Source organism: Sciurus carolinensis, chromosome 4 (assembly GCF_902686445.1).
Source record: "Sciurus carolinensis chromosome 4, mSciCar1.2, whole genome shotgun sequence".
NCBI lineage: Eukaryota > Metazoa > Chordata > Mammalia > Rodentia > Sciuridae > Sciurus > Sciurus carolinensis.
The window spans coordinates 96,585,476-96,597,637 of record NC_062216.1 but is presented as its reverse complement, the minus strand read 5'-3'; the positions used below and the strand labels follow the sequence as shown (position 1 = coordinate 96,597,637).

At 37.0% G+C, this 12,162-nt stretch overlaps 1 protein-coding gene across 3 annotated transcripts in view; it reads left to right on the top strand.

The window, feature by feature from the left end:
- Positions 1-3,582, top strand: part of Ipo8 (importin 8) — a 70,752-nt gene extending 67,170 nt beyond the window's left edge. For all 3 annotated transcript variants that reach the window (XR_007108218.1, XM_047548470.1, XM_047548469.1), the window contains 2 exons: positions 55-171; positions 1,573-3,582. Coding sequence is in view for 2 of the 3 variants with exons in the window: in XM_047548470.1 (XP_047404426.1) it covers positions 55-171; positions 1,573-1,670 (215 nt within the window). In the remaining variant the exon portion in view is untranslated. The remainder of the gene's footprint in view (positions 1-54; positions 172-1,572) is intronic.
- Positions 3,583-12,162: the final 8,580 nt, after the last annotated feature.

The following is a 12,162-nucleotide window of genomic DNA, read 5'->3' as shown; positions in this document are numbered from 1 at the left end:
TTATTGGACTCTTATGTTTTTCTCCTTCTCCTGTACGCTCCTGAAATGCAACAGCTGTGCAGAATCGAGATGCTGCCTGGTACCAACTGCTGTTAGCACCTCTCAGTGAGGACCAGAAGAGAACACTGCAGGAGGTGTACACATTGGCAGAGCACCGAAGGACAGTGGCAGGTCAGCCAGTCATTTTCACATTGATATCATATGTCATAATGTGCCTTTTTCAAGTGAGCTAAGGGGCACCTAAATATGCTTTTGAATTTTTAGAGACCAACCATTTATGATAATGAGGAACTGTCATTATTGTATGTTTGTTCTTTTTAATCATTCCTAATATTTTAGATCTGCAAAAACCTGTCCATTAAATGTGTTTATTATTTGGGCTGGGGATCTAGCTTAGTTGGTAGAGTGCTTGCCTTGCAAGCACAAGGCCCTGGGTTCAATCCCCAGTACCGGGAGAAAAAAAATGTGTTTATTAGTGGTGTTCCCATTCACATCCATATGTTATTTTGGAGTTATAAGTAACAAGTAAGGATTAGCATGAATCTTGCTGAGGGGGACTTAATCAGATGGACACCTACCTAAACATCTTAACCACAGGTGGACCAAAAACATTTTATGAATTCTTTCAAGGAACTTATATTCCTGGAAATGAAATAATACGTTAGTCATCTTTCTGTTGCTGTGACAAAATGCCTGAGAAAATTATAAGGAGGAAGTTTATTTTGACTTATCTCAGAGGCTTCAGTCCATGATCACTTAGCCCTGTTGCTTTTAGGCCTATAGTGAGGCTGAACATCCTGCAGGAGTGTGTGGTGGAGGAAACCTGCTCACCAAGGTGGCTGGGAAGAAGGAGAAAGGAAGGAGCCCCAATAGTCCCTTCAAGGGCATGCCCTTATTGACCTAACTTCTTCCAACTAGGCTCCATCCCTTGAAGGTTTCACCCCCTCCTAATAGTACCAAGGCTGGTGACCAAACCTTTAGCATGTGGGCCTTTGGGGGACATTTACAATCCAAACCATAACAAATGCTCTCCATTTGTTTGTTGAGCTTTCTGTATTGGTGACTCTTATTGATTTTCAGTTTTAAGCTAAAGAGATTATTTTGTTGAGATTGTTATGGTTGCTTCTAGATTAGCATTGGAAAAGATTTTGTGATCACAACAATATTTTGGTAGGAAACACTGTGAACTGGCATCTAGAGTATAGAATTCTGGTTCTTCTGCACAGACTTAGATCTTCAGATTTGGTATCAGCCCTCCAGCTATGAGAAGTCGGGTCCCTTTTCAGCAGTAGAGACCATGAAGCTATTGGAATCTAGCTTGAGACTTGTTTTCATTTCACTCATTGTAGCAAACAGTTTTTCTGTGATACTAAACATAATTACTTATTGATGTGGGTCTGCTAATGGCTGGCATTCAGTTTGGTCAGGTAACTAATACCATAAGTCACATTTCTTCAGTTGTAAGTATATAAAGAATCTGACTCTTTTGAGGTTCTTTCCAACTTTGTACCTTAAGGACTCTTCTGTTTTCTTCCTCTTTTTTTTTTTTTTTTTTTTTTTTTTTAATGCTAGAGGCAAAGAAGAAGATTGAACAACAGGGAGGTTTCACCTTTGAAAACAAAGGAGTTCTCTCTGCATTTAACTTTGGGACTGTGCCAGGCAACAACTGAAGGAAGGACATCAGCTGACCAGATGTCATCGCTGTGTTTTATTTCACGGTTTCACAAAGGGAGTGTGAGAGTCAAGGGGAGAACTTGGGGGCTGCTTTTCAGGGCCCTCCTGCTGCACCAGTTACCATCTGGCATTAGGCAGTACTTTTATCCACTCTCCCTTTCCCCTTTGACCTTTCTTACCCTGAAATATATATTTTCACAAGCTACTGTAATGTATGAAATTAAAGAAAAACAGAATCATTGCATTGAAAAGGACAAACCATATGCTCCAAAGGCTGAAAGCCCAAGGCGGGTTTTAGAGGATTGGATTGACTTGCAGGTCTCAGGTTTTTGCCATGCAGAATCCATGGATTTATGCGGATAACAGTGCCTTCTGTTGTACATGAATTATCAAAAATTTTTTTGGAGTGCATTGCAATTTTTTTAAAGCATAAAACATATTTCTAGATATAATGTAAACCTTGGTTATATGTCGACTTATTCTGCATTTTACTCTGTGAATTTACTGTTAGGCAGTTAGCTGCAAGTCACTCTGGTTTCAAAGACATCACTGCTCCCTTTGCCTACACTGCTACAGGGGGCTTTTTTCAGGGGTTGTAAAATATGCACTGGCTCTGGTTTTTCATAAGATGTTTTGTGACTTTCTTAAAAAGTGTCTTATTCCCTCTTCCATCATATTTTTCTGCCTTGAAAAGGGTGGGATTTCTTTCAGGATCAACAAATATGCATATCGATTTTATTCAGAACCTGGTAAGATCAGGGCTCAACAGATTCTTGGAAGCAAGTGGCAAAGGCTCATTAGTCACTGGAGTTAACAGCAAGTCTGAGGATATTCTGAATCATGTACTTAATTATACAGTGAAGTAATGATTTTACCTAAAGCACATTGAACTTCTAGGAGGAAGATGTTGTGTAAGCACGGTGTCTTTCTGGTTGGGGACTTGCCTCTTCAGTAACTCATCATTCCAGCTGTGTTGGACCAGGGTCTAAACCATTTTATAATGAAATTTTTAAATTTAGTAACATGACCCAAACAAGTCTAACTTCTTGCTTTCCCACACTTCTGATTTTTCTCCTACCTATCTTGTTTTAGTCTTTATTATAGCTCAGTTTGTAAGGGTTGGTATATTGGTCAGCTCTATTCTTAGATGGGTAACGATATAAGATGACCTATAGTAAATTTTGCAGATGGAGGGTTTTCTGAATGGTTCAAGACCAGAAGAACATGGATCATAGTGTTTTCATTCAGTAAAATAAAAATGTATCTTGAGAATTTACATATTACTGTAAAATGAAAACGTATCTTGGGAATTTACATATTACTGGATGTGATACAGGTTTTCCATTTTTGTGAAATGTCTGCAGTTTAAATTTCCCATCAGTGACTGGCAGAATTTTTTTCCAGGTGCTTCCTCTATTACTATCCTTTATTCATATTAACTCTTTTTAAAATTTTAGGTTATTTAAATAATTTTTACAGAAGTAGGCTGAAAAGCCATGAGTTTCAGAATTAAGTAACCCTCTGCTTTCCCATCCCTCACTTCCCAAGGCACTGAGGCTGAATCTTCCCCCTCGCAGTTAAGAGAAAGATGGCATTGGCAGAAATGTTAGAGAACTTTGAAACTCTTATTCTCCCCATGTTCCATATGGCTTAATTTTAACATAAATGCCTTCACACTGGATTGTAAAAGGCATGTGATTTTAGAGATTTTTTGTGTATGATGTATTATCTTCTGCAGTATTAAAGGGAAAGAAGTATTAATGTGCATCACCCTATCTTGTTTTTGAAGCCAGGGAAGTTGTATGATTTTGTTACCAGCAGTGCTAACCTGAATGTGATCTGGTTACCTTGGAAATGCAGGAACTTACATGAATGTACTGTAAAATAAAATGCGGACTGATCCCAGGATTCTGAACTCTTCTGTGTGAAATGTTCTCTGAAATGTGGAGGTGCTTTAGGAGGAGGATAACAACTTACCAGTACGTTTTTCTGACACCTGGAGCAAGGTGACTGTTGGTCTGGAAGGCACCAGGGTTTCATCTGGGCCGACACAGGCCTCGTTAGGAACAGCCAAAGTATCAGGAGTGGTAAGGAACCAGACCCCATCTTGTAAGCCATGGTGTCCAAATGAGAGTGACAGAGCTCTGGAAAAGCAAGGTCATTTACCCACATCAGGAAGGGAAGGTGAAGGGGAAGAATGAGAGAAGGTGATTAAAATGGAGCCATTTTCTTATGGGTTACCATTGAATCTGGAGTGGTCAAGACTGGCTGGGTAGATGCTGACCTTTATATTCTCACTGCTTCCCTTTCTTGACCATAAAAATTTTTCCTTGCCTCTAAATTATTTTAAGACTACACTAAACCAATGTGTCGTAAACCAGTGAACATTTCTAAGATAGAAAACAATTATTTTAAATTGTCATTTATAATTTTCAGTAAAGAAACTGAAAATGTTAATGAATCCATGAAGGAAATCCAGGGGAACTTGACCTTGTATTAAGAACCACCTCTGTGTGCATGCACGCACATGTCATTTGTTAAAAATCATTCCAGATGAGCTTTAGATGGCACTCCTTCCTGTCCTTATGCCACTGTCTCCATTGAGATAAGCGCACAGTGCCAACTCTGGGTAGGTTGGGGACTTTTTGGGTACTCTGCTGGTGAGCAAGTCTGCAAATCAAGAGGGGCTTCCCTTTTATGCACGGACTATGCTTGAGGAAGAAGCACAGGGCAAACAGTTGATTCTGTGGCTGAGACGGAGGCATGTAGGCAACAAAAGCATGTGGTTGGAGAGGGTGTGGCAGACAGCAGTACTGGTATAGGAAGGAGAGGACTGTGTTTTGGAGAAAAGGGATGCAAGCTCTGCCATCAAGGGGGAGGAGGGAGTGGGTTCATGTGCTCCCAGCAGGACGCATGAGAAGAAATTATTCTTGGGGGTTGCCGAACTTGAAAAAGAGATTTTGCAAGTAGATGAGTATCTTTCAAGACTTTCACAAGGATTTGAAATACCCAGGGGCTAAGATATATTCAGAGAAGAGTGATCTTGAGGAAACGTTTCCTCCCAAGAGCCTACCTAGACATGAGAGAAAACCTGGGAAGAACAGGAACTGCACCAGAAGACTCACAGGCACATTTCAACTGTGTCTCAACGTCACAACGCACTCCTCTTGTAAACGTAGGATGACTCACCAGTCCTGCTGCCTAGAGAGTGAGGGCAGTGCCCTCAGTTTCTCTTCCTTGCCAGTCATTCTGGGCCTTCACCCCTGCTAATTTCCATAGTCTGACTCCACTAGTCTTATGTCCTTAAGCATGCCAGTGAACTAGAACCGGGTTCCTGCCATTTGTGTTTTGTTGCCTTGCCTTGAATTACACCATTGATTATAGGCTCGAGGGAGGAGACTGCTTTAGATAGTATTTTGTGGACATTTTGTCATATTTATGATGGCCTGCACCTGGTGGCTAAGCATGGCTAATAGAATGAATAAATATTTGAGGTCCTACCACTGAGCTCAGAACTTAGAGAAATCTGACGCCTCAAACAAGGGCTTAGAGTCAGTAGGTTCCTGTGGAGGCATCTGGTTTTTAGAAGGAGAAAACAAAAATGCAGCATGGGCAGCTGCTCCTTGATAAGGAAACGTTGACTTGTGCCACTGAAAGCGGGATGTTTGTGGATCACTGGCCATACTTGCTGTTGTTTCTACATCAGTGCAGTTTTTATGTGCAGCAGCGTTCAGAGTAGGTTCCTCCCCTAGTTTTTCCTTTCTCAGACTTTTAGTTTTTGTGACAAAGCACCCCTTTCTCCTAACTCCAACATGTTCTCTCTTTTCCCTTTATGGCCGCATTATCCTCTGCTTAATTTCCAAGCTTGTTTGTGCTGATAACTCCCACTGTCTCACTCTTACCCCCCAAATACAATAATCTCACCAATTCTTTCTTCAAAATGTATTTTGATTCTGTTTACTTCTTCCTATATCACCTTAGTGAAAGTCACCACAATTTATTTGCCAGATTATCCTAACAGTCATTCTTTTTTTTTTTTTTTTTTTTTCAGTGCTGGGGATTGAACCCAGGGCCTTGTGCTTGTGAGGAAAGCATTCTACCAACTGAGCTATCTCCCCAGCCCCAGATAATCCTAATATCCTCAAATCCGAGATCCCGTCTGCTCCTGTGCTTCCATCTCACTGTCCTTACCCATTGTTCACTCAGAAAACAGAATGGTTTTAAAAATTCTGTTCTTAGTGGCATCATACCAATGGCTTTGGATAAAGAGAAAATCCTTAACATGGTCCGTAATACCCAAAGTAATCGTGCTGTTCCTTACCCTTAGTAGCCTCTAGCTGCCTGTTTTCACTGCCTCCAATTCACAGGTTTCTTCTATTTGGTTCCTGACCTTTTCTTGATTGGAAGTTTTTAAATTCCTAACTCCATCTCATTTGTTTTTGTTTTTCTTGGGCTTTCTGTTTCCTCTTGATTTAATCTTGGTAGGTATGTTTCTAGGAATTTATCCATTTCTTCTAGGTTCTGAAATTTGTTGGCCTATAATTGTTCATAATAGTCCCTTATGATCTTTTAAAAAGAATTCCTGTGACATTAATTATATTGTGACCTCTTCTGTGAAGAAAATCTCTCTCATCATAAAACTCAGGACCTGATGACTTCACTGCTGAATTTTACCAAATGTTTGAAGCACAACTAACACCAGTTCTCAAAATCTTAAAAAGTAAAGGACAAGGGGATACTTTCACACTCCTTCTACGAGGCCAGTATTGCCCTACTCTCAAAACCAGATAAGAATATAACAACCATAAAATTGACTGCTATCCCTGGTGAATATAGGCACAAAAATTCCTAATACAATACTAGCAAACTGATTCTAACAGCACATCAAGAAAGATTATTTACCATGATTAAGTGGGTTTATCTCAGGAATGCAAGGGTGGTTCAACATATGCATATCAAATATCAAAAGGACAAAAAACATATGATCTCCTCAATAGACATGAAGAATATTTGATAAATTTCAATATTCCTTCGTGATAAAAGCTATTGAATCTGATATAGGCAGAACATACTTCCACACAAATTTATGATGAATTCACAACTGTCATTATACAAATGTGGAAAAGTTGAAAAATCCTCTAAAATCTGGAACAATACAAGGATGTTCACTTTTGCCATTTTTACTCAACATAATTTGGAAGTTGTAGCCAGAGCAATTAGGCAAGAAAAAGAAAGGGCATCCAAATTAGAAAGAGGAAATCAAATTATCCTTGTTTGCAAATGGCATTATATATAGAAAAACCTAAAGACTTCATCAAAACTCATTAAAAAAAAAAGAGAAAAAGAGAATATAAACAGGCCAATAATGAGTTATGAGATTAAAGTTGTAAGTTAAAAATTTTCTCTATTAAAAAGTCCAGTATCTGATAACAAAAAAAAAAAAAAGACTTCATCAGAATACTTAGTACTAATGAATTCAGTGATTTGTGGACATAGTATCAACATACAAAAATTAACAATACATCAATGATGAATTAGCTGAAAAAGAAATCAGTAATGTAATTCTCTTAGTAATAGCTACAAAAACAACACCTAGGAGTAAATTTAAGGAGATTAAAAAAAACCCACAATGAAAGCTATAAAATGTTGATGTAGGAAGCAGAAGAGGGCACACACATACACAAAATGGAAAAACATCCCATGTTTGTGGATTGGAAGAATTAATATTGTTAAAAAGTCTATAGTGCCTGAAGAGAAATACAGACTCATTGCACTCTCTACAAAATGTCAATGACATTCTTTATAGAAAGAGAAAAAACAGTCCTAAAATTTGAAAGTGCAAAAGACTTCAAAGAACCAAAGCAATCCTGAGCAAAAAGAACAATGCTGGAGGTATCACAATACAAATATGGAAAAGGTAATAAACCCATGTATTTGTTCTTTTTAGTTATTCATGACAGTAGAATGTATTTTGACATACTTATATGGAGTATAGCTTTCCACTTTTGTGGTTGTACATGTGGAGTTATAGTGGTCATGTATTCATATGTGAACATAGGAAAGTTATGTCCAATTCAATCTGTCTTTCCCATCCTCCATCTCTTTCCCATACTCCCTCCTGTCCAATCCAGGGAATCCCCCCTTCCCCACTTATTGTGAGTCAGGATCCTCATATCTGTGTGTTTGACCTTTGGTTTGGGGGATTAGCTTATTTTACTTAGCATGGTAGTGTCCAGTTCCATTCATTTAATGTCAAATGCCATAATTTCATTTTTCTTTATGATTGAGTAATATTCCATTGTGTATATGTACCACAGTTTATCCATTCATCATTGGAAGGGCACTTAGGTTGGTTCCATAGCTTAGCTATTATGAATTGACCTGCTATAAACGTTGATGTAGTTATGTCACTATAGTATGCTGATTTTAAGTCTGTGGGGTATATGCTGAAGAGTGGGATAACTGGGTCAAATGGTGGTTCCATTCCAAGTTTTCTGAGGAATCTTTCCAGAGTGGTTGCACCAATTTGCAGTCCCACCAGCAATGTATGAGTGAACCTTTTTCCCCACATCTTTGCCAACATTTATTGTTACTTCTATTCTTGATAATTGCCATTCTGACTGGAGTGAGATGAAATCTCAGTGTAGTTGTAATTTGCATTTCTCTAGTTGCTAGAGATGTTGAACATTTTTTCATATATTTGTTGACTGATCGTATTTCTTCTGTGAAGTGTCGTTCAGTTCCTTTGCCCATTTATTGATTGAGTTATTTGTTTTTTTGGTGTTAAGTTTTTTGAGTTCTTTATATATCTTGGAGTATTAATATACTCTATCTGAGGTGCAGGTGGCAAAGATTTTCTGTAGGGTTTCTTCTTGTTTCCTTTGCTGTAAAGATGTTTTTAGTTTGATATCATCTCATTTATTGAATTTTGATTTTATTTCTTGTGCTTTAGGAGTCTTGTTGAGGAATTTGGTTCCTAAACCTTCATGATGGAAATTTGGGTCTACTTTTTCTTCTAGTACGCACAGGGTTTCTAGTCTATTGCCTAGGTCCTTGATCCACTTTGAGTGGAGTTTTGCGCAGGAATTTAATTTCATTTTGTTTACATATGGATTTCCAGTTTTCCAAGCATCATTTATTAAAAAGGCTATCTTTTATCCAGTGTTTTTGGTGCCTTTTTCTGGTATGAGTTAACTGTATTTATGTGGGTTTGTCTCTGTGTCTTCTATTCTGTACCATTGGTCTACATGTCTGTTTTGGTGCCAATACCATGCCATTTTTGTTACTATTGCTCCGTAGTATAGTTTAAGTTCTGGTATTGTGATGCCTCCTGCTTCACTCTTCTTGCTAAGGACTGCTTTGGTTATTCTGTGCCTCTTATTTTTCCAAATTATTTCATGATTGCTTTTTCTATTTCTATGAATAATGTCATCAAAACCTTAATAGGAATTACATTAAATCTGTATATCACTTTTGGTTCTATGGCCATTTTGACAATGTTAATTCTGCCTATCCAAGAACATGGGAGATCTTTCCATCTTCTAAGGTTTTCTTCAATTTCTTTCTTTAGGGTTCCATAGTTTTCATTTAAAGGTCTTTCACCTCTTTTGTTAGATTGATTCCTAAATATTTTATTTTCTTTTAAGCTAATGTGAATGAAATAGTTTTCCTAATTTCTCTTTGAGTGGATTCATCACTAATATATAGGAATGCAATTGATTTATGGGTGTTAAATTCTGTAGTCTACTGAATTCATTTATGATTTCTAGAAGTTTTCTGGTGGAGTTTTTTGGGTCTTCTAAATATAGAATCATGTCATCAGCAAATAGTGATAGTTTGAGTTCTTCTTTTCCTGTTTTTATCCCTTCGATTTCTTTCTTCTAATTGCTCTGGCTAGAGTTTCCAGAACTATGTTGAATAGAAATGCTGAAAGAAGGCATCCTTGTCTTGGTTCAGTTTTTAGAGGGAATGCTTTTGATTTTTCTCCATTTATAATGATGTTGGCTGTGGACTTAGCATAGGTAACTTTTACAATGTTGAGGTATGTTCCTACTATCCCTAGTTTTTCTAGTATTTTGAACATGAAGGGGTGCTGCATTCTGTCAAATGCTTTTTTCTGCATCTATTGAGATAATTTTGTGATTTTTGTCTTCAAGTTTATTGATGTGATGGATTACATGTATTGATTTTTGAATGTTGAACCATCCTTGCATCCCTGGGATGAACCCCACTTGATCTTGGTGTATTATCTTTTAGGATGTTTTTGTATGTGATTTAACAGTACTTTATTAAAAAATTTTGCATCTGTGTTCATCAGGGATATTGGTCTGAATTTTTCTTTCCTTGATGTGTCTTTGGTTTTGGTGTCAGGGTGATACTAGCTTCATAGAATGAGTTTGGAAAGGTTTCCACCTTTTCTATTTCATGGAATAATTTGAGGAGGATTGGTGTTAATTCTCCTTTGAAGATCTCAGCCCAGTTCTAAAAGCAAGAAGGGCCTGGAATAATATATTTCAAGCTCTGAAAGGACACGGATGCCAACGAAGAATCCTATACTCAGCAAAACTAACCTTCAGATTTGACAATGAAATAAAATCTTTCCATGATAAGCAAAAATTAAAAGAATTTACACAAAGAAAGCCTGCACTACAGAACATTCTCAGCAAAATATTTCATGAGGAGGAAGTGGAAAACAACAATACAAGTCAGCATAGGGAGGAACTACCCTAAAGGAAAAGCCAATCAAAGAACAAGTAAAAAAACAAAAATAAGTCAAAATGAACAGGAATATAAATCATATCTGAATAATAACCCTGAATGTCAATGGCCTAAACTCAATAATCAAAAGATATAGACTGGCAGATTGGATTAAAAAGAAAGACCCAACAATATGCTGCCTTCAAGAGACTCATCTCATAGAAAAAGACATCCACAGACTAAAGGTGAAAGGATGGGGAAAAACATACCATGCACATGGACCCACTAAAAAAGCAGGGATCTCCATCATCATATCAGATAAAGTGGAATTCAAACTGAAGTTAGTCAGAAGGGATAAAGAAGGACATTTGACACTGCTTAAGGGAAGCATAAAACAACAAGATATAACAATATTAAATATTTATGCTCCAAACAATGGAGCATGTATGTATCTCAAACAAACCCTTCTCAATTTTAAGAATCAAATAGACCAAAACACATTAATAGAGGGGGACTTTAACACACCACTCTCGCCACTGGATAGATCCTCCAAACAAAAACTGAACAAAGAAACTATAGAACGAAATAATCAATGATATAGACTTAATGGATATTTACAGAGTATTTCATCCATCATTGAGCAAATATACTTTTTTCTCAGCAGCTCATGGATTCTTCTCCAAAATAGACCATATACTATGCCACAAAGAAGCCATTAAATACAAAAAAAAAAAAAAAAAAAAAAAAAAAAAATAGAGATACTACCCTGTATCCTATCAGACCATAATGGAATGCAATCAGAAATGAATGATAAAATAACAAACAAAAACTACTCATACATCTAGAGACTAAATAATATGCTATTGAATGATGCAATGATAACAGAAAATATCAGGGAAGAAATAAAAAATTCTTAGAGGTAAATGAGAATAATGACACAACATATTAAAATCTCTGGGACACTCTGAAAGCAGTACTAAGAGGAAGTGCATTGCATTGAGCTCATATATTAAAAAAATAAAAAGTCAACAACTAAATGACCTAACATTACATCTCAAAGCCCTAGGAAAAGAACAGATCAACACCAAAAATAGTAAAAGACAGGAAATAATTAAAATCAGAGCTGAAATCAATTGAAATAATAGAAACAATTCAAAAAAATGACCAAACAAAAAGTTTGTTCTTAGAAAAAGTAAACAAAATTGATAAAGCCCTAGCCACACTAACAAAGAGAAAGAGAGAGAAAACTCAAATTACTAGAATTCGTGATGAAAAAGGAAAGATGATAACTGACATTATTGAAATACATAATTAGAAGCTACTTTGAAAATCTATCTATACGCCAACGAAATAGAAAATGTTGAAGACATTGAAAAATTTTTAGAGTCATATGATTCTCCCAAACTGAATCAGGAAGATGTACACAATTTAAATAGATCAATTTCAAGCACCAAAACAGAAGAAACCATCAAAAGCCTACCAACCAAGAAAAGCCCAGGACCAGATGGATTCTCAGCCCAATTCTACAAGACCTTTAAAGAAGAACTAATACCCAATCCTCCTCAAAGTATTCCAGGAAATAGAAAAGGAGGGAACACTTCTAAATCCATTCTGTGAGGCTAGTATCACTCTGATACCAAAACCAAAGATTCATCAAGGATAGAAAACCTTAGACCAATATCCCTGATGAACATAGATGCAAAAATCTGTAACAAAATACTGGCAATCACGTACAAAAATATATTAAAAAGATAGTGCACCATGATCAAGTAGGGTTTATCCCAGGGAGGC